Consider the following 22,771-nt stretch of genomic DNA (forward strand, 5'->3'; position numbering starts at 1 on the left):
GCCTATGAAATTTTCACAGTGTATTCAAATTCCACCAGGTAGGTCTGCAGAGCCCATTTTCCACTGTTCATGATGAACACTAGCCTCTCGGACCACTGGGTACTAGGTTGGAATGAAATGTGTGCAAGTCGATTTGGGGACCGAGGATGGGGAGAATGCTGAGCAGTATGTGCATTCACTCTCCCGTGTTCCCAAGTCCCCCACATGGGTTAGTATTCTGCAACACTGACACTCACTGATTTTGCCAACAACAAGCTGTAGTTCAGACTGCGTAAAACGTTGATATAACGGCTTGGTAGTGGGTCAGAGAAATACAGCAACAACCTTAAAGTATTGCTGATTTTGTGTCGACCCGTAATGTCACTTCTCCCGAATGGTTGCTTGCTTTTTGAGGAATAAATCAGAAATGATGACAAGTAGAACTGCAGAGAGAGCAATCCTGAGATATAGTCCAAGATGCCACTGAATGGCAGTCATAAAACTCATAATTAAAGCTCTTTCTGTCTCCTTTTAAGACCTAGATTGTGGCATCAGGTTAATTAACCTGAAATCTGGTTTGGAGTCAGTTCTATATCTTGGAATATGCATTCCTTCATTCGACACATGGCTGTACAGTGCTGGTTCCAAGAGTACCTGTCTAGTCCTGGTTAGAAAAGCTGAGAAAGGACTGACTGGCCATCCAGATCCTTTCTCAGAGATCCTTTAAAGGATGCAGAAGATTCTGGAATCTTGATTTACAAATTGCCATTAGATATGCTACATCCATACAATGGATTACTGTTCAGCATTAGAGGAATGAAGTACTGATATCTGGTGTGGGACATGGGTGGACTTCAGAAACGTGGTGCTAAGTAAAAGAAGCCAGATTTAAGAGAACCAATGCGTTATGACTCTGCTTATATGAAATTTCTAGAATTGGTGAATCTGTAAAGACAAAAAGTAGATTAGTGGTTGCCACAGGCTGGGGGAGTTCGGAATAGAGATTAACTACTGAAGGAGCATGACAGTTCTCTTTGGAGTGACGAAAATATTCTAAAACTAAATTGTGGTGATGGTTTTACAACTCTGTGAATCTACTCAAAACCATTGAACTGTATACTTTAGACAGGTAAATTTTATGGTACATAAATTATATCTCAAGCTATTTTGTAATAACAAAAAGCTCCCCCAAAAGCCATTGGCTGTGTGCAATTCAAGGTGGGGGTGGGAAAGGAATATTTGTCAGCATGATAAGAAAGCCCCCAAGTTATCAGAAACTAGAATGACGTGTGGTGGTTCATTTTCAGAGTATTTGATGAAACTAAGCCAGTTGGAAATCCAGAAGGAACCTGAGTCTTTCCTGTATTTTGTTTCTTAAATTGTGTGACAAAGAGTAAACACTAGGCTGGTGTGGTAGCCCAAGCCTATAATCCCAGCATGCTGGGAGGAAGTTCGTGAGTTTGAACCCAGCCAAGGTAACTTCGAAACTTAGTGAGAGCCTGTCTCAAAAAATGAGAAAGGGCTGGGAGAAGTAGCTAGTGCTGAGGGCCTGGGTTCCATCCCCAACACCACACAAACAAAAAAGAGTAAACACTGATATCATGGAGGGGGCAGGGGTGATCTGTCTCTGTCTGTTGTTCTTCAAGACTTTGTCCAAGTGTTGAGCAGCTCCCTGTATGAGCATTGGAGAAAGATTTCTAAACTTTTAACCAAACCTCAGAGTATTGGCATTCTGAGCACCAATACCAGCTGAGAACAAAAATGCAAGGGGCTAATTCATTTTCTGAAGTGAAGTTGGTTGAGAATGCTGAAGAGTTTGGGTTTTCTAAAGGCAGTGTGGTGCAAACACTGCAGGCGGCATGGTACTGCCAGCAAGGTGTGCGTGCTGCTCCCTGTGTGCAGCCCATTAGTCTCGGCAGAGCCCCGAGGCAGAGAAGTGCAAACTGTCATCAGTCCCTTGTCCATTCCACTTGGGTTTTGGCACCAAGGACATTCGAGTCATCATAGGTTTTGGTGCCAGCTAAATTAGGCAAAAAGTAAAATTTTTTTTAAATCCATAGTTTTGAGTTTTGTTTTTTTTTAACTTTGGAATGGCATGATGAGACCTTCTGAGACTCACGTAGTATCGGGTTGCTAGTGACATTACAAGTGAGACTTCCATGAACTAGGGAAGAAACAAAATCACTGAACTTGACTTAAATAATTATCTTCCTAGATCCTGAGATGGTCTCTACTCACATGTTGTTTTAATGTATGCATCAACTACAGTCAGTGGGAAAAAAAAGATGCTTTTGAGGCATAAAACGCTGGGAACATTTGCATTGGGAGCCAGCCATAGAGACCTTAATGCTTGATAGTAAAAAGACGATGGTGCAGGCCAGGGGTGAAACCTACCCCCGCCCTCTTAGTGGCTTCCCAGGCGCTGGGAGGTTTTGTTGGCTCCAAAATCAATGCAGTTGCCATTCTGTACTTAGATCCCAAACCAGATGGTGTGAGGGAGAAAATAGAGAATTCCATATGGCTCTTGTGTGCTGTTGTTTTTTTTTTAAGAGAGGGGGTAGAATTCTGTTTCTTTCCATGGGGGAATAAAGAGGTTTTGACACAGGCTGACCAGAAAGTCTTTGCCAGTAGAAGATGCCTGTCTCACTTGTGCAGTCACTATGGGCGACTCTGCCTTTCCCCACCTTGCTTAGTCCCCCCTGGAAAGGTCAAGGTGGTTCCAGTCTCCTTTGCCTTGATATTTTTCATGTCTGTCTTTCTTTCTTTTTTTTCTGTAATTTCTCAATAGAATTACAGTTTTTAGGACTCTCTCACCATTGGTCCTTCCTTCCTTCCTTCCTTCCTTCCTTCCTTCCTCTCTCTCTCTCTCTCTCTCTCTCTCTCTCTGTCTCTCTTTCTTTCTTTCTGGGCAGGTCAAGTTCACAGAAGGAGATCAAAGGGACTCCCCAGGAGCAACCCCTTGGAAGGCTGCCTGGGGCCCAGGCCTGACAAGTGCTCTGCCGCCTGGGGCAAGCAGAGTAAAAAGTCAGGCTTGGACAGTGCTAGATCTGTAGATCTGCACTCCACTGTAAGAATTTAGATCCTCTGTTCCAAATGGAGGCTGTGGCCCAGTCGATTTAGCATCCCTTGAGGGCTTTTTAGAAATGCAGAGCCTCAGGCCTCCCTGAGCCATACTGAATCAGGACCTGCCTTGTAATAAGATTTCCATGTAGGCACGTGGAGGTTTGAGAAGCACTAACTCAGAGAAGGAAGTGAGACCACAGGAAGGAACTGAAGGTGTGAACTTGCCCTTAAGAGATCTAGAAATCTCCCTCTCTGGGAAAGAGAGAAGAATTAGTTAAGTATTGATTCTTTCTTCTTTCCCTCCCTCTTTCTGGAGAAGCATGAGTAAGAATCACTGTGGCAGTCCTGACCATGCTGAGTCCTTGTCGGATTGCAGGACAGTGACCTTGATTCCCTTATCAACTTGTTTGATGAAGAAGATGAGGAAAGAACATGGTAAGGACTCCTTTTTAGCAAACAAAGGACCAGAGGAGACTGTTGTTGATGGGAGCTTAGGAGGTTCTCAGATGTCTGTCATCTCCTGGTTAATGTATGTAATCCAGTGACATGCGAGATGCTATGACTTGATGTGGGCTACAAACTAACAGGCCAAGAATGACTGTCCCTGTGCTGTAAGTTGAGAATTCAGCCTGATGGGGGAGGAAGGAATAACCACCTGCCTCACCCATTGCCCACTCCTCCCTTCCAAATCCCAGTTTCTGTGCTCCTTGGGCTGAGCTGGCTGCAGATTACTGCGGAGGTCCTGATGGAAGAGAGGGCCTTGTGGCATGGGGACAGTGGGCCTGGGGAGAGGCGAGCTGGGAGTGTTGGTGCTTCGCAAGCAGCCCAGGTGTGATGATTCCTGAGCAGCCCTGGCAGGTTGGTGACTGAGAGGAAGGAGTGGCACCCTGAGGTCCCTGCTCTGACTTAGGTTTCGTTGTTTGAGGCTGTGTCTGCCCAGCTGTGACCTCAGGCAGGCTCCCTGGGAACTGTAGCCTTTATCCCCATTCCCTGGTGCTCCCCCGAACCTAGGATTTCCTCTTTTATGAGTTCTGTGAAATACTACTGGATTTTTGCCATTGTTCTTTAGGGTCACTTTTCCTAACCTGGCCAACCTTACAACCTTTTTCCAAAACACTTGCGATGTATTTCGAGAGGACAAGCACCTCTGTTTTCGCTACACTGTGGGGCCTCTGTGTGGTTGAGCATCCAGCAGAACTGTGGGCTGGTGCTGTTGTGTGGGTCCGATGGTGCTGTGTCCCTGTCCCCCAAGTCTGGGTGCAGAAGCTTTCTGAGCCAGGAAACTCCCCACCTATGGGATACTTCCTCTCACTTTTGGTTCAGTGGAGGGAAATGGTGAACACGTTGCAAGCTTACTGTAGCTCAGGTTCATGCTGTAAAGGCCCAGAGCTTTCAGAGTTCTTTGCATTTTGTCTTCTACTATGGAAATTATTTCATTGTCTAATCACTGGCAGTTTTCACAAAAAATGGGCCTATTGTACAGTAACAATTTTATAGTTAATTTTGCAGAGACTATAATTGTCCATTTTATATGTGTGTCTCTCTATATAGCATTTCCTGATTCTTCACAGTGTTCAATATTTTGTTTGCTGTATTGTCAGTATATGATTAGTGCTTGATTATGTAACAATGGCCTCCTTTGTCTGCGATCCATCTGCTCTCTTTGCCTTTTGGTCCCGTGTCTGCTCCTCATTTCAGAATAGACAGACAAAGAGAGCAGAGCTGAGAAGCAAATCGATTGTACTGAATGCTGACGTGGAGCTTTTTCTTGGGCACAGTGGCTGGGTTAGGGACACAGTTTGGGTTATTCCAGACCTAGTAATTCTCAGTCTTTTAGAAGTAATGGTAAGTCTTTATCTCCTTTATGATGTACCTCATGTTATGTCTTCGGTTGCTTAATTTTGTTTTGCAATCTTTTGCCACCCTTTGAGGTAACTGGGGACTCTCTGAAGTAGCCCGGAAGTAGCTGAAGTTGGCTTCTCACTTTTCCGGGCCAGGTCCTTTGGGTGCCCCCATCACTGCCAAGAAAGCCACACTTCAACCTCTTTCCATGTCCTTGAAACGCTGGTCAAAAATGGCTTTTGTACTAAACGTACTGCTTTGACTCTCAGAGTGGCATTTCTGTGGCTTTATGCTTTCTCTGAAAATCATGCTTCTCTTTTATCTGGCAACTTTCGTGAACAATGCTTAAGGAAAATAACTCTAGTGATAAAATATCTGGTTGGAAGGGGACATAATGGGATCAGAACAAGCCTTTCTATATCTTGAAACAACCTACTTCACCTTTCTGCACTGTTTCCCAGTGGTAATCGATGGTGATTTCTCTGAGGACTTGACTTAGACCAGGCTTGTGATGCTACCCCCTGTGTGTTTGTAAATAAACTTGTACTTACACCAGCCGAGCTCCTTTATTTACGGGTGATCTGTGGCTGCTTTGTGCTCCAAAAGCAGAGTTGAGAAGTTGCCACTGTAAGCCCTGAATCTGTGAAGTGACATGCCACCTCTTTGGCCATATTCTAACCCTAATAGGGGAGGGCGCCTTGTGCATCTGCCTGCCATTTCACAAAGGAAATGCACACTGGGTCCCCTTAAAGCACTGGTTCCTCTCCTGAATGCTAATGGCCAGTTCACTTTCCCAAAGCCTGGGAACCTAGCAGGTGCTTGATGCCTCTATGAGTTTCCTGCTCTCTGCTTTGTTCTGCCCAGTACCTGGGACTGAGAAAGCTCTCATTCATAGTGCTGAGTGAGAGTGAACTTCCTGTAGCACACATGATGCATGTGAACAGTTTTAGTGGCCATGATCTTGCAGTCTCCGAGTTGCTCAGGAGCTCAGTGGGTATTTAAGTCAACCCAGACCTGAGTGTCGTGTGACAGCCCCACACGTGCTTCTACCATGCTTTGGTCTTGTCCTTCCTCTCTGCGATCCTCTCTTGTCCTCCTCTCGCTCTCTCCCACTCCCCCTGGCAGAGCAGAGGTTTTAATCAGCTCCCATTGCTTTTCTGATCCCTAATTCTGGCCTCCTGTTCTCTGTTTGTGTGACCAAAGTCCTAAGTCCTGCCCTACCCTTTGCTGTCCTCAGCACCCAGCATGGAGGTGGCTCTTGTCACCAAGCAAGGGGCACCCATTGGTTCTGCAGCCACCATTCCACCCCAGCCAGGGTGTTGTGGATCCTTTCTTTTGCCACCAACCCTTAGTTCTCCAGAGAGTTCACAACCTTTCTGAGACACTGGTGTCTTTTGTAAAAGTCAAACCAGTCTTTGAAAAGACAAAAACAAACTTGTTTGGGATGTAACTGACATGCACATGCTGTATCTATTTAAAGTCTTTTGGGTAAATCTTGACATATGTATGTTCTGCTGCAATCAGCACCACAAGAGGAGGGTGATGTGTCTGTCATGCCCCAGAGTTTCCTCAAGCCCCTTTAACCCCCTCCCTGCCAGCCCTCTCCCCAAGAGACCACTGATTGCTTCCCCCCTGCCCCCCGGTACCAGGGATTGAACCCAGGACCTTTGCACTGAGTTGCACCCCCAGCCTTACTATTTGAGATAGGGATTCTCAAGTTACCTAGGCTGAACTGGAACTTGAGATCCTCCTTCCTCAGCCTCCCAAAGTGCTGGGATTATATGCATGCACCACCACACCCAGTTTGATTTGCTCTCTGACTCTCTCCATAAGTTGGCCTTTCCTGGAGTGGCCCTTAGGGAGATTTGTTCACATAGATTCTCTCCGCCTTTCTCATTTTCCCATTCCTATAAAATGTCATGTGACTGAGTTCTGTCTTCCCTGCTTCTGTTGAAGACGCCCCGCCTCGTTGGAATAAAGCCCTACAAGCCCCACTCCGCCACCACCTACGGCTGAAGACTTTGGTTTGCACCCACTCAAGCCCAGCCTACACACCAGTGCCAGATTTGTCTCTTCGGAACACATCTCCGATCCTGTCACTCGCCCACACACCAGACGTCCCCCTCTCCCGCTGCCGGCTCCTGGAAGGTTGGACACCTCCCACGGGTCCTCTCCACACAGCACCCTGGTGTCCTTGAGAAACTCGGTGGCACCCTGGCCCCTGCATCACACAGGCCCTACTCCCCTTCCCGAGTGCTTCTCGAGAGTCTCTGTCTGCATCCTTGCCATCCATAGACCCATCCCTTAGATCCCCATAACTGGCTGGGGGTGAGGGAGATCTGCCCCTACCACACCCCTCCAAGTGCCCGCAGCACTGCTTTATTATCAGGAAAGATTGGTGTGTCACTCTCTCATCCCCCTGCTCCAAGGGTGGGTCCAGGAAGAGCACCCCTGCAGTCCCGGGCCCAGTGCCTCACTTACAACAGCAATGCCACAGCCACAGAGGATGCAACCCAGGAAGACAAGCCTTTGGCCCAGGGTGGTCAGGGAGGCTGCAGTGTGGTTGCAGCAGTGGGTGTTGCCTTCTGCAGCCCTCCCTGCCCTTAAAACCTTGTGGTCTGCAATATCCTTACTCCATGTCAGCCTCCCTGATTCCTCCCCCCCCCCCCCGCTTCACCAGGCCGAGACCAACTGTGTTTGTTGGGAAACCCAAAGCCAGTTCCCCCAAGAGGCAAAGGAAGAGACTGATGGGTGTCTGTTCCTTGAATGTGTGTAGTCCCAGCCACATGAGTGTATCTTACTTTTATATAATCACTTACCTTCCACGGCTCATACCTTGTTACACATGTCAACAGTTACTCTGTTTTAAGGCCTCAGCAGTGTGCCACTAAAAGAAAAGTTCCTTATTCATAGATTTGAGGAGAAGCCTTTAAAAGGGTCTGCTGAGAAACGCTTCCCTTTATGGCATCAGAAATAGTCTCGGGATCTCTAGCGTTGCACAGCTGAAGTTTCATGCCTGGGACTGTGAGAAAGCCAGGAGACAACGGCGAAGCGGCCTCTCGGGGAAGCGCTTCCCCCTTAGCTCCTCCAGCCGCCCCGTGAGCCACCTCCGTGATACTCCCTAATGGATTCTCAGACTGGGGGTGCAGTTAGGGCCCTTTACACTCCGAAACATGGCCAAGGCTGCAACCAACCTTTTACTCATATAGGTTCGTATGCTAATTTTGTCTTCGGTAGAAATCTTAACTAAGAAATGTATTTAATAATAAACCTCTTTATTAAAGTGAGAATAAACCCATCCTAAATACTACTTAGAAAAGATAACTGGTTTTCAACCCTAAGAAACATTTAGTGGGAATAGTAAGTACTGTTTTACAGTTTTTGTGAATCTCTTCGATGGCCTGGCTTAATATGAAACAGCTGGGTTCTTGCCTCTGCATTTGATCGGAGGCATCTTGCGATTGCTCTTGCTTTAGCTGAAGTATAAAGAAAACTGGAGCTGACGCAGGTACATAGCTGGAGAAGGGAGGAGTGTTTTAGTGGCTTTTTCAAATAACTGTGAATTCTTCCTTGATAATACACCCAAATCCGGCAAGTAGTGCTTTCTTAAAGAATGCTTGTAGTGTGGGATCTGAAACCATATGGAGGAACGTTTTTACTGTGTCCCATCGAAATCCATTGCTCTGTCTTTCACTTTAGCCCTTATATTCAAGGGTGATTTTGTTTGGAAAATAACGGTTCTCTGAATTGTACAGATCTGTCAAATATTGACACAGCTCATTAAATCATATCAAAAAAATCTCATTTGTTCACATCACCACCAGTTTTATCAAGGAGTCTCCTAAATTTAGGACGTTGTCAGTCTCACTGAGGTGAGTACAATTTGCCCAAATTTATTGGCAACAGACACTGCCAGTTGTTTTCTTTGAAATAACAAAGTGCTCATTTGGTTTATTTTTGAGAAAATGTCTGCCAAATACCAAAGTCTGAATAACTATAGCTTTTTAGTCAGTCTTTCAAGAAAAAAATAGTGCCAGGCATGGTGGCACACACCTATATTCCCAGCACTCAGGAGGCTGAGCAGGATCATCGCAGCAAGTTTGAGAACACCCTGGGCTACATAGTGAGTTCAAGGCCAGCCTAGACTGCATAGTGAGACCCTGTCTCAAAAACACAAAAAAGAAAAAGGTGCTAATTTGGCTGGTAAACTGGTTACACCAGCACTTTACCTGAAGTGCTGTATGTATCCTTCCTGCCATTTCACGGCATACATATTCTAAAGACACATCCTTAGGGGTGAGAGTTAATAGAAATGCACCCTTTGTATTGCATTTGTATTGCACCAAGAATGTTTTTAAGCAAAGCCAGCCTTTTCTGTTTATATCTTTTCCTACCAGTGCATAGCGTAAGGAATGTGCTGCTGCTGCTACTGCTACGTATGCTTTGGTGGCACTGCTTGACTCCTGTGAAGGCATCAGCAGTTTTACTGTGCAAATGCCAGTGTGGTGGCAAAAGTAAACAACATTTTGGAGCCATTATCAAAAGAGTTTTGACCTGCAGTTCTCCTCAAAGAGTCTCGAGCTGCACAGACCACCCTTGGAGGACCTCATGTTTTGGCTTCTGACTCAGCATGGGGCGGTGGCCAATAGGATGGTGAATAGCTGCATCCCCTCCCCAGAGGTGTTGACACAGAAGGCTGTGTTTAACGTTTGCCAGCCACCACTGCTTTTCTTTCTTTCTATACTGGACATTGAATCCAGGGCCTTTGCACTGAGCTACATCCCCAGCCCTTTTGAGAGAGGGCCTTGCTAAATTGCCCCACTGGGCTCAAACTTGTAATTCTCCTGCCACGGTGTCCCAGGGTGCTGGGATTATAGAAGTTCATCACCGCCCCTGGCTCAGCCAGTGCTCTTTCATGTGGCTCTGCAAACTTTTCTGTAAACAACCTGGTGCTAACACTAACTCTGCCTCTGTAGCTTAAGAATAGCCATAGATAATATGTAAATGAGTGGCTGCGGCTGTGTGCCAATAAAACTTTATTTAAGGACACAGAAATTTAAAATTCATGTACTTTCCAAGTGTCACAAAATTTTTTGAGCTTTTATTTTCCCTCTTCTATCATTTAGAAATGTAGTTGCTCTTAGCTCACAGGCCATACAAAGATCCAGCTTTGCCACCGAGACCACCGACTGCACCTTTTTATGCACTCCTGGTTTTACAACTTGTGCGCTCACTGAAATCACCAGGAGAGCTTTAACACACAAACCCCCTAATTCCTGAATCCCACCCCCAGAAATTCGGATTACTTGGTCAGACATTACGATGGCCACTGGTCTCCAGGTGATTCTAATGTGTGGGAAAAACCAAGAATTTCTGTTGTATAATTTTTTAAAAGTAAAATTTGTTCTGAGCACCTCTAAAACTGTTAGAATTTGGCAGTGTCACCAGCTCTCTGGCACCAGGATTGTGCATCATAACCTTGGAACGTTTCTTGCCCTTGCCACTGTGACGCTTTTGGCTCCAAGCTTTGTTGGAGGTTGGGTTGTCCTATGTATCGTAGGACACTTAACAGCATCCCTGGCTTCTGCCTGCCACATGCCAGTTGAACCATTCTCCCAGCTATTGTCAGACACTCCCAAATGTCCCCTGGGGGCCAACTTGCCCATGGTTGAGAACTAAACTGTGTAGGGTTTTTTAATGCCCTCTCTTGAATGCTCCATTTGGGGCCCAGATACATCTTGGTTGGGGGGCTGTCCTGCCCAGAGAGGGATGTTGACCAGCATCCTTGGCCTCCAAGTACCCCTTCTCCCAGCTGTGACAACCAAAAATATCTCCCCGCACTGCCAGATGTCTCCCCGAGGGACACAATCCTCCCCTGTTGAGAAGGCTACTCAGCCCTCCAGGAATCAGAAAAGCTTCTGCCCACTGCCATTCGCTTCTGCTTCTCTTAACTAGGATTCTGTCTCCATTTTCCTGGTACTGGTGGTTGGAAAGTTGCAAAGCTTGGTTCCTCCTCCTCCTCCTCCTCTTTTAAATCTTGTGGCTCATTAGGAATTGGTAAAGTAGCGAGGAAGGCCCCGTGTGTATATGTGACATTCATTCCCTGGGGAAGAATCCGAGCCCTTGTTCCCGCTGGCTCTCCTTCTAAGCCGGCATTAAATCTGCAGCCAAGATCTTGGGCAACTTGGGCAAATCACTTAGCCATTATGAACTCACAGCCATAGCAACGACCATCCAAAAGCCTGAGGACAAAAGGTGTTTTATTCTGTTTTTCTGCACAAAAGGTTCTAGGGATGCTGGAGACAAAATGACCATTGAGAGTTGGGGGCATTGATGTGTATTTTTTCTCCCTACTATGTGGTTTATATTTAAACTGTCTTAGGCAAATGCACGCTAGAGCTTTTGTGTGAATCAAAACCTAAAACTCTTTTTAGCAAGAGACTAGATAAATGGAGGCTTAAGACATTATTAGTCCAACAGAGATTTTGGACTTTGGTGAGAGGTACTGAGAATTACAAATAAAATGTGCTAGGAAGCCAGGTGTTATCTATTTTTCTTGCTTGCTTGCTTGCTTGCTTGCTTTCTTGTTTTCTTTAATGTGAGTAGATCACAGTCATAAAAAAAAAATTATTTCCTTGCCTCTTCTGGTTCATGTCAACCAACACTGTCATTGCTGGTTTGAAGCTTCAGAAACCTGTCTGTGGGGTTTATAGAAGCATCCAAGCGAAGCACTGATTTTCCTTCGCTCACTAGCATCAGCTTTGCCCAGCACAATGCTCTGCCGAGACTGGCCCCACTGCTATATTTTAAACCTCAGCTTGCACCTGACCTCTTGCACTAGTGACAGACAGCCCGAATAAGATTTCCACTTCCTTTGGCTATGTGGACACTCCTAGCACCATAGAGGGTAAGGAGTGTGTGTGTAAGTCTGCTTTTCCAAGTGGCTTTGTACCATTTCTCAGACCCTGCCAAAGCTGTGGCACTAGAGCATCTTTGGGGGTGGGGTCGGGGTTGAGACACAGTCTTGCTGTGCACTTCAGACTGGTCTTGAACTCACCATGGAGCCCAGGCTAGCCTGGAAGCTGTGGCGATTCTCCTGCCTCAGCCTCCCGAGTGCTGGGATTTTAAGCATGCACCACCATGCCTGGCTACTAAAGCATTTTCGATGTGACAGATTCCAAGGCTAATAGTACTTGCTTGGGTCTGAAAAAGTCCTCTACCTATCCTTTTTTCAAGACAGCTGATCAATTTGGAACACGTTGTTTCTTTCCTTGCAGCCCCTGGAACTTGCCATTTGATTTGCAAGGGGCTGGAGTGGTATGCCCAGCCCCTGCCTCCCTAGGGAGAAAACCATAGCCATTAGACAGGAAAGCAGACTCAGGGTGCCATACCTGAGCCTGGGCAGATGCAGCTGCTGGCTAGAAACAGGCTTCTCAGACTTCCCTGCTCATCTCTTCTCTGCCCCTGCAAGTTCCATTGCTGACCAGCGGGAGCTGTGGGCATCCAACCTTCGCTCTCGGGAACAGCTGACCCGCACACCCCCGCATGTCAGCTAGCGGGATCTTCACTAACCCCAATCTGTTCCCCAGCTTCATAGGCTCAGCAGCACCTCGGGACTCTGGAGGTGAAGTCCGGGATCCCAAGTGCAAACCCACACCATCCATCTAGTTCCCAGGGCGCCCTGCCACCCCCGCTCCGATCCACACTCCGGCTTCTCTCCCTGGATGTTCTGGCTTCTGTCACCGTTGAGGTGACCCACGCACAAACCCTGCTCTCACCTGAGGGGCACTTTGGTTCACCTTCCTCCTGCTTCCTGGATCACTCTGCTTCCCATCCTGTCTGCTCTTTACCCAGTAAACTCAGATGCAGCCTTGGGAGCTGAGCTCCAGAAACCTCCTTCCCTAGTCTGGTCATCCCCAGAAACCGGAGTCAGCCTCTTGTTGTCTGGAGTTCTGATCTTAAAGCAGTCTGGTGCGTGTGCACCCTCGCCCCATAGACTGTGGCTCCAACAGAGTGCAGACCACACCTGTCAGCACGCCTCTTGGGATGGAGCTCAGTCTTCGAAGAATGAGGAAAGACTAGCTGCCGCCCCTACTCCATGCTGTTGTCCTTGCCTCTGCCTTCTCTCTGGCTCACGGGAGTGTCAATGAAACAGTAGCTCCAAGACACCCCTGCACAGCCAGGTGTGGTGGTGCACTCTGGGAGTGCACTCTGGGAGGCTGAGGCAGGAAGATCTCAAGTTTCAGCTCAGGCAATTTAATGAGACCTTGTCTCAAAATAAAACATTTTCAGAAGGGCTGGGATGTAGCTCAGTGTGAAGGCTCTAGGTTTCTAATATGCGGGCAGACACAGAGAGGTAATGGCAAAGTCGTTGGGGTCTTTTGGTTTGAGTGAAGGCTGAGCTGAGCCTCCAGATGAAGATGTCCTACCTGCTTCTTTGAGAGCAGTTCCAGATCATCTGATGTTAGTTCTTTGGTTCTGTATTTTAAGAACATGGATGGTTCTTCATAGCCTGACGTCTGATACCTTGAAGATCACTGGTTCATATATTCTGTCCAGGTTTCTAGCTCTTTCAGACAGGAGGACGCTCAGTCCCTGCTCCTCTACCTTGACCCGAGGTGGGGAATCATTCTTGGAGTCTGATTTTGATGGTAGTAGAATTTGGCTGCTCATAAAAGCCAGCAGCTTGCATGATTCTTTGGGACAGTTACTCCCAAAGTTGAATGTACATGAGAATTGCCCAAAAGACTTGTTGAAATGCAGACACTGGGGACACCCTCAGAGGTTCTGATTTAGCTGTCCTGGGGGAGATGGGGCCTGAGACTTTGCATGTTCATGTGTTCCTAGATGATAATAATGCTGGTCCAGAAGCCATACTCTGAATGCCAACCAGTGCTTTTAGATATAGATTTGCAAACTTTTTCATTTCCTCCCTCATACTGGGAGTTTAACTCAGGGCCTTTGCACTAAGCTGCATCCCCAGACTTTTTTATTTTATATTTTGAAATAAGGTTCTTGTAAGTTGCCCAGGATGGACTCAAACTTGTGATCCTCCTGCTTCAACTTCCCAGAGTAGTGAGCTAGAGGCACGGACCACCACACACCCACCTTGCAAAGTTTTTCTATAAAGAATGAGTAGAATTAGGAGCCATGGTTCCTCCTGCCACATGTTAAATCGGCTACTGGAAACATCAGGCCATTGGTGTCTGCTGAGAGACTCTGATTCATTGATGTGGTCACTCAGCTTCTTGAATCCCTGTTTCTCTGCTTTTAGGAAACCAACTCCCCAGCATGGGGTGCATGGAGTCCTTACGAGACATAAATTGGAGGGAAACTTCAGCCTTGATCTAGTGTTGAATTTGGGACTGGCCAGCATCGTTCTTCTAAGCCCACGTGTCTTTGAGCCTGAGAGCGGCTGTGGAGTCTGCTTTGAAAGAGTCAGAAGGCTCTGACTCTGGATGAAACGTGTTTCTGAAGCAGCACCCGTGGCTTGGGGAGGATGTGTTCTATTGTTAAGGGGTGCTTGTGTGGCTACACCATAACACCTAACCCTAGCTCTAAATGATGAGGAAGGCTTTGCTAAAAGTACCCAGAAGTTAATGGGCATTTTACCAGTGTCACTGTGTCAGTCACTGAAGCCTTCTGCATATTATGCTGTAGAAAGGGGTTGCTGCTCCCTCTCTGGTCTGAATTCCATTCCCTTCTCCCCTCCTCCTGGGCTCTTCAGCTGTCCAGATCTCCCCCTGCCCTACTGAATGTGTTTCTTGCCTGCGACAGCATTAGACTGACCTTGAAGGCCTGGATGAGGATCCACAGTGCAAAGACCAGTACTTGTCACCCACCTGGTAGGTCTTCAAAAATACCGAATTAATGAAAGCCAAAGAAAACCTCAGTTAGAACCCAATTTATATTACAAAAGAACTGAATATATGGCAAGTCAAAATATGTCTCCTACCAAGCATGGTGGTGCTTACCTGTAATCCCAGGGAGGCCGAAGCAGGAGGGTCACAAGTTGGAGCCCAGCCTGGACAATTTAGCAAGACTCTGTCTCAAAGAGTCGTGATATAACTCAGTGTGAAGGCCCTAGGTTCAATCCCCAGTACCACGCAGTAAAAGAAGAAGTCTTCCAAAGCAGTGTTCTGTGATGATAAAATATTGTTTACATTGTCCATTGCCATGGCCACTATAATAAGTGACATCTGCACGTGTGAAATGTGGTCTGTGCAATTGCAGACCTGTGTTTTCCCTTTCAGGTGTAAATAAGCTGGGTGTAACTAGCCACATCTGCTAGTGGCTGCCTTTTTGTCCAGCACAATGCCAAGGCCACACATCTCTGTCCTGCAAGGACCAGACATAGCTGCGCTAGCTGAGAAAGTAGGCCTTGCGCTGTCCTTCGAACCATGAGAGAGTCTATGCATGGGGGAGGTTGTGAAAGACACGATACACACAGGTCTGTCCCTCTGTGCATACGGAACATGTCCAAGCCAAGGATTTGGGGGTCTGGAGAGAATTTCGACTTCGTTACAGTCCTTTCACCCCAGTCTCCAGAAAGTCAGGTGACAAAACAAGTTAAATCCTCCGGCCGGGGACTTAACTCAGTGGTTCCACCGCCTGCCTCACAAGCGCAAGGACCCGAGTTCGATCCCTGGTACCAAAAAAAAAAAAAAGACTGAGCTCCTCCATCCCTGGTCACCAATGTTGTGTCTACATCTCTTTAAGGTACTGACTTGCTGCTGAACTTGAACCATGTTGTGCAGGGGTTCCCATTTTATTGAGGTTTCCTAAATTGGTTTGAGAGCAGGTGATCTTCCTGAAGACAGCTGGTTGGACACCTTTTGAAATAAAAGGAAGCGGAAGTTCAAGCTAAAAATTAAGATGTGTTATGTCCATGTACCAACTCCCCATGGTGAATGTAATCATTATGTACCGCAGACATGTACTAATACAAATAAAAATTAAGAAAGGAAGCACAGGCTTCTTATGAAGCCCTGACACTTTTTATTTTCCAATAAACTGAAGAGAGATCTGGTAAGGGAGTGGCAGTCATGTTCCGTGGTCAGTTTAAGCAAATGCTGTTCATCCCCGTAGAGAGGTTCACCTCTGGCATATTAGGCTGGGTTTTCATTCTCTGAATACTCTGAAGACCATTTGGGGCAAAGAAACTGAACTGCCTTAATGTGCTGGCCCTAAAGTCATGAATTGCTCTTGATTTTAAAGTTCAGTTCCCCTGACAAGCCATTTACTTAGGATCTAGAGACTGTGAAGGGGATGGGAGATCAGAAAGGTACTGACATTATCCTGAGGCCAGCACTGGTGTCCTGAAACAGAAATGTCTCAAAGTGAAAATGCCATCTAGCTCTGCCCATCAGAGAGGCCTTTGTGGAAATCTCAAGTAAACATTTACTTTTAAAATGAGTTAAGAGTTTCATCTTTGCAAGATGAAGAGTGAAATATGGTTCTGTCTCCTTCATTTCACTTCATGGATGCTCATTTTGTCTTTTTTTTTTCTTTTGTTCCTTTTCCCCCTTCAAGTACTTAAATATCACCCACCAGATCGGGGCTCTGTCTTGGACATGTGTGTTGGGGAAGGGAACAGATGGCAGCCCAGGTGGGGTGGGATGGTGGGGGAGGAAGTGGAGGAGGAGGATTGTGAATGAATTGCTTGTGCTCCCTGGGCTGGGGGGAGCATTTTATTTCCAAAGTGGAGGTAATTTCTAATACCAATGAGAATGAAATGAATGGGCCCACTTGAGTGGATCTTGGTGACTTTGTACTTCACTGAGCTGGGGACCCAAGTATTTATTAACTTTCCAAAATGACCGCATTGACATTTTTCCAAACCCAGTGACAGTATAACTATGGTACCAGATTCTTCCACTGTTCTGAGAGGTCAGGGGCTCGGGGAAAGTTAGGGCCGCTACAGCGATGGATGTCTTTGTGACTCCAGAAGGCTGGGTTTGGAGAAAACCTGGATGTCACTTTTCTCCCCAGAGCTGCAGTTTCCCTGCTACTCTCCATGGCTTTGTTAGTGGAATGTCACTTGGGCAGGGTCCCTTCGCCCCTGTCAGAAAGCTCTAGAATCGGGACGGACTCCATAACTGTTTGTCACTCTCTACCCTTCCACCCTGAGCAGATTCTCTCCTGAAGCCTCAGAGTCCTCATGTCCCCACAGCGTGCATGGCCGTGGGAAGAACCTCCTGGTGTGAGGACTTTGAGGTATCAGCCACAGAGCCTGAGTGGGAAGATAAAGAAGCAAAGCTTTCATGTTCATTGGCAGTGTTCATGAGGCCCATCATGGCTGCCTTTTCTCTCCTTTGGGTCCAGGCTGCTTTGAATGCTGCATCAAGTGTCTGGGAGGAGTCCCCTATGCCTCCCTGGTGGCCACCATCCTGTGCTTCTCAGGAGTCGCCTTGTTCTGCGGCTGTGGGCATGTGGCTCTGGCGGGCACCGTGGCAATTCTCGAGCAACACTTCTCCACCAACACCAGTGACCACGCCTTGCTGAGCGAAGTGTAAGTATCTGCTGCCCTTTAAAAGTGTGTTTGAAGCAAGGCATCATGGTACCCTCATGTAATCCCAGTACCCTGGGAGGCTGAGGCAGGAAGATTACAAGTAAAGCCCAGCCTGGAAAATTTAGTGACTTAGCAAGATCTTGTCTCAAAATTAAAAAAAAAAAAATTATAAAGGGCTTGGAATGTAGCTTAGGGAAAAGGCCCTGGGTTCAATGTCTAGTGCAAAACAAAACAAAAACAACAAAACATGTGAGATGCAACCACCCAGCAACATTTTCCTAAAGACTACCCCATACTCTTCTGGCAGACAACTGATGCTTTTAATTAAAGGTCACTTCGTGCAGATAGAAAAAAGTCCATGAGGAAAGGAAACAGAAATGGCCAAGCAATGTGGCAGTGTTTGGGCCCCAGGTGTGCACACAGGGAGCTTTGCACAGTAGGTGCAGACGTGGAGGCGTGTGACAGGGTGACAGGTTGATGCTGCTGATCCGGTTTCCTTGTAGGAAGTAACCATCCCTGGTGACAGGAGCCCCACCGAGGGCCAACCCCAACTCTGTGCCTTCAGGAACAGTATTTAACATAAACTCTTCCATCAGAAGAACAAACCCTAGAGCATCCTCTAATGCAAAAAAGGGGAAATTCTGGGATTTAGCCCCAATCTCTGCCTTCCCATTCTGGAACAATTCTCAACAGCTCGCAAGCACAGTCTCCTAATGAGACAAGCTCTGCAGCAATAGATTTATTTCCTTTGAGTATCTCCCCTTTCTCCCATTCCTTTAGCATTTTTATTTTCTTTCCTTTAATCCCAAACCTTCAGGGTGTTGATGTGATTTGGATATTGTAAAAAGTTTCTCTATCACAGTGAAAAAAGCAAGAATGAATTTTTATGCAATACTCATGAGATGAAGAGGCGTCTGGGAGGTTCCAAGAGAGGGATCAAACCAGAAAAGGGGCTCATGTACCAACTCTGTGTGGAGAAGGGCTGTTTACCAAGGCGGAACCTGGGGAACGTGTGCTGATTTCATTTCAGAGTGATCGCATTCCAAAAGGAGCTCAGATTTCTGAGAAGCTTTAAGAAATGCCATGCTTCACCCAAGACCAATGAAGCCATAATCTCTGGGCATGAGATCCATCCAGGTGCCAGTGATTTCAGTTCCAGTGGGCAGCCAAAAGTCCTTTCCTGTCACCTGGGTCTGTGTCTGCTGTTGTAGGACAAACTTACTTGTGAATTCACTTTCTGTAACTTAAACCCACTTGAGGCACACGCCTGTCATCCCAGCACTCGGGAGGCTGAGGCAGGAGGATTGCCTCGAATTTGAGGCCAGCCTAGGCTACATAGTGAGTTCAAGGCCAGCCTGAACTACATATCAAGACCTTGTCCCCCCCCCCAAAAAAAACACTTGACAGGGGCCAGGGATTTAGCTCAGTGGTTCTGCCGCCTGCCTCGCAAGTGCAAGGTCCTGAGTTCAATCCCCAGTACCAAAAACAAAAAATACTTGACATACTATTGCTTATGTATAGGGATCTCATTGCAAATGCCATCTGCCCATGTTACTCCTTAAAGATGCCCGGAGTGTGTGCTTAATTTGAGCTGATTGACATTAACCACCAGGCCTGTCCTGGAAACCTTTGGATATGGCAGAAACATGCTGTCCATTGAACCATAGTTCAGGTGCTGGCTCTGTCGCCAAACATCCTTGGGCGAGTAACTTAATTACTCAGTGCCTGCTTTCTGTACAAAATGAGGATTCTGCCCTTCACTGCACAGGACCATGAGGTGAATTCACATTTCAAGATCTCTACTTGTGTGTGCAGGATACAGCTGATGCAGTATGTCATCTATGGAACTGCATCCTTTTTCTTCCTGTACGGCATCATTCTGCTGGCAGAAGGCTTTTACACCACGAGTGCGGTGAAGGAACTGCACGGAGAGTTCAAAACCACTGCCTGTGGCCGGTGCATCAGCGGGATGGTCAGTGAGAGCCCGACCCACACCCCGGGCTGCACCTGTGCCAACTGCTCTTGATGGGGTGAAAAAACCCGTGATCTACTCCAGAGTCCATGATTCAAATATTGGTCTTCCCATTGTGCAATTAGCAACATGCAATCCTCCGATATGGTATTCTGATAAGTTAAAATTTATGGCTGGGAATATCACATCAGACATTTCCCTTAGTAACATAAAGATAATAAGGGTACTGGAGATTTTTCAAATGTAAAGTTCCCACTAGAGAAGGAGATAGCTTTCCTACTTTCTCGCTGTTTCCCTTCATTCATCTTTGAATGTCAGTGGCATGAAAACATGCGTGTGCTATGTACCGTACCAAGCCTTAGCTGAACTTTGCTAGTCGGTGCAGGTGTAGAGGTTAAATCAGGCTCTTCCTCCAGGAGCTTCCAGTCTAAGACATGGATAGCAAACAGTGGCCTGTGTGTCACATTCAGCCTCCTGTCTCTTTTTATGTAGCTTAAGACCTGAGGATGAATTTTATGTCTTTAAATGACTTGGCTTTTAAAAGCCAAGTGAGTATTTCATCTCCTGTGAAAATTACATAATTCAAGCTGGGATGAACACTGGCATCCTAGTTGATCCATTTGCATCTGGTCTCCAGAGGACAACAGATCTTACAAATAGCTAGCTAGCCAGGTGGCACACACCTGTAATCCCAGCACTAGGGAGGCTGAGGCAGGAGGATTGCAAATTCAAGCCCAGCCTGGGCAACTTAATGACTCAGTGAGACCTTGTCTAAAAATAAAAAGTGCAAAAGGGGCTGAGAATGCAGCTCAGTATGAAGGCGCTTGGTTCAATCCCCAGGACAAAAAAGAAGAAGAAAAAAAGATGCTGCACTGTGAGAGGAAAACTGGCAGTGACCTGCTCCTAGGAGGAAAGAAGCATGTGTGAGGATTGATTGGGGCCACACAGAATTGGAGGACTCTTGTAAAGACATATTTCATTCCGGGGATGTAGCTCAGCGGTGCAGTGCCTGCCTGGCAAGTGCGAGGCCCTGAGTTTGATCACCAGTACCAAAAAAGACCTGATATGTGTGTGTCTTTTGAATTGGAGTTGATAATGGCATACCCAGGTCACAACGCCTCACAAGCAGCTGGCCGTGTTGGTGTGGCTTTTGGACAATGGTCAGGTATAAAGGAAACATTTTGGGAGTCAAGGGAGGCTCACAGTGAGGAGGAAGTGCCAGGCTCACTTCAGCCTTCTGCTAAGGAAAACAAGATGTCACCACAGGGCCCAGGCTCCTTGGGGTGCCCCAGTGAGCGCCGCTATCAGTGAGGATAGTGATCAGTGAGCTCTCTTGGAGCTCCAGGCCAGTCCTCCAGAAGGAGTCCCCCTGCTGCCTGGGGTGGAACCCTGTGCCATCTCTGAGACCCCGTAGTCCAGGCTGGGCCCTGTGACACTACTATGAGGAGTAAGCCACTCAAGGTAAACAAGAGGATGCTGTGGGTGGGTGTGGCCCTAGTCCCAGAAGGGCTGACAGGAGCGGCCCAGCTGCTGCTCCACCCAGCCCTCGGCGTTTCCCTGTCCATGGCTAAAGGGCAGCAGGGCCACAGAGAGGGAGGGCACTGCTGTGTGGTGTGGCATCCGGAGGGCTTTGCACTAGGCCCCGAGTGCTGTGCTGTTGGAGGCACAAGTGGGCAACTTTGGAGGTGTGCACTAAGCCCAGGCAGAGGGTGGAGGACAAGGGACAGATTCAAAAACTGAGGGGGAAGTGGGCTTCAGGCATGGCCGGGGACTGAGCATGAGGGGAGGGAATGAGTGCAGAGTCTCCTGCTAGGTCAATGTGCCGAGGGGGCTGTGGGTTCCAGGTGACACATCAGGGCTGAACAAGGCTGTGTCGCATAGAGGCTGAGGGGACTGAAAGTGGCCCGTGTAAGAGCAGTGGTTGTGAACAAGACCGTGCTGAGGAGGCTTGAGGAAGGAGAGTCCTGGTGCCCAGTGTCATCCACCGGGTAGGCTGAAGCCTCAAAGGAAACAAAGGAAGATCAGCCAGGGAGGCAGTAAGGTCTTGGAGCGCAAGGAAGGAGTGGCAGCCAGAGATGCCCCTAAGGGGTCCAGATCACTGAGTGTAACCTCAGGGCCTGTGTGTCATCCCTCCTCACAGTCATGCAGAGGCTGTGGCAGGTGGCATCCGAGGACGAGATGGCCTCCCTGGCGTCCATGGAAATGCCCAGACTGCCCGCCATGCCATCCTGGTCTCTGTGTAGCTCCCTGAGCCTCCACCAGCTGCCTCTGCCACCTTGTACTACTTGGCCTTGAGCTCCTACTCTCTTGTGTACCACTGGCTTCCAACAGGGCCTGGGCCCAATCCTCAGCCCCCCAGCACAAGGGAGACAAGGCTAGGAATGTCACAGTCTGACTGAGGGCAGTGGGGCCATGACCACTCCTCCTGTTGGGAACCATAGGCCCAGCCTTGCCTGGCCCGTGTTGCTCTTTGGCACCTTTGCCTCCTCCCTGTGCATTGCATAAATGTGTGAACAAGGACAGTCCTTGCAGGACAAGTAATGGTTTCCACGGGGAGTGTTCCCACAGGGACAAAACTCGCCCCTCAGCTGCTGAACCATTCAGTTTCCTGTTGATTTGAACCTCCCTGGTCCCGAATAGGACTCTCCTTGCCCCTCTGCATTTTAAGGTCAGGTTCACAGGACAACGGAGGGAGGAGTGGGGCTGATGGTGCCAAGCCTCGCTCTCCCCACTCCTTAGGGGTGGGGGGCACACCCAGGAGGCTACTGAGAAGGCAGCTCTGAATGCTGGTGGCCGCTGGGACAGGAACAGCCCCCAGTGCTCTCCGCTGGGCACTGGCCTTCCCTCTGGAGCGCCAACCACCCGGAAGGGAAGGCTCGCCAAGGCCAAGACTCAGCAGCCCCCTTTCAAGGCCTTGTGTTATTAGAAAGACTCCCAAGGTCTTTTGTTTGCTTGTTTTGATGAGGAAATAAAAAGTCACCCTCCTCTGGAGCAGCCAGATCTGAAGCACTGGAAAGGAAGGGGAGGTAGTGACCACTGAAATCTGCTGCTTTGAATATTTGTAGAAATGCAAATGCTTCCAACCCCATAAATGGCCTTGAGAGAAAAGGAAGAGGTGCCTTGCTTCTGCATTTTCCCAGGGCGACCAGGAGGAGGCAACCTATCGGAGCCCGGCGGCCTCCTACTGTCCAGGTGTCTCTGGCCACCATAAAAAATGTGAGGTGGAATCCTCAGGTCTCCACCGTTAGCTTGAAGAAAGAAACGCCAAACCTGACCACGCCCTGTGGGTGCACGTTCTGAGAATAGAAATACCACATGTTGGAGGCAGCCTTTCAAAGCTCTGTGAAAATTGGTAGTCAGGGCCAGTTACGAAGAAAGGCAAGCTCTGGGGTTACATTCTTCCT

General features: G+C 47.7%; 1 protein-coding gene across 13 annotated transcripts in view; it reads left to right on the plus strand.

The window, feature by feature from the left end:
• The window catches only part of Gpm6b (glycoprotein M6B), a 153,701-nt gene that overhangs the window by 121,235 nt on the left and 9,695 nt on the right, over positions 1-22,771 (plus strand). For 10 of the 13 annotated variants that reach the window (XR_015444138.1, XR_015444137.1, XM_087193735.1 and 7 more), the window contains 2 exons: positions 17,209-17,395; positions 19,211-19,367. Coding sequence is in view for 11 of the 13 variants with exons in the window: in XM_087193735.1 (XP_087049861.1) it covers positions 17,209-17,395; positions 19,211-19,367 (344 nt within the window). In the remaining 2 variants the exon portion in view is untranslated. Of the gene's footprint in view, positions 1-3,446; positions 3,478-14,666; positions 14,730-17,208; positions 17,396-19,210; positions 19,368-22,771 lie in introns of those variants that run through there. The other 3 variants (XM_087193731.1, XM_087193733.1, XM_004870989.3) reach the window with 3 other exon arrangements.

The sequence above is a fragment of the Heterocephalus glaber genome, unplaced genomic scaffold (genome assembly GCF_053883595.1).
Source record: "Heterocephalus glaber isolate CG9 unplaced genomic scaffold, H.glaber_assembly_v1.0 deba00001594, whole genome shotgun sequence".
Lineage (NCBI taxonomy): Eukaryota > Metazoa > Chordata > Mammalia > Rodentia > Bathyergidae > Heterocephalus > Heterocephalus glaber.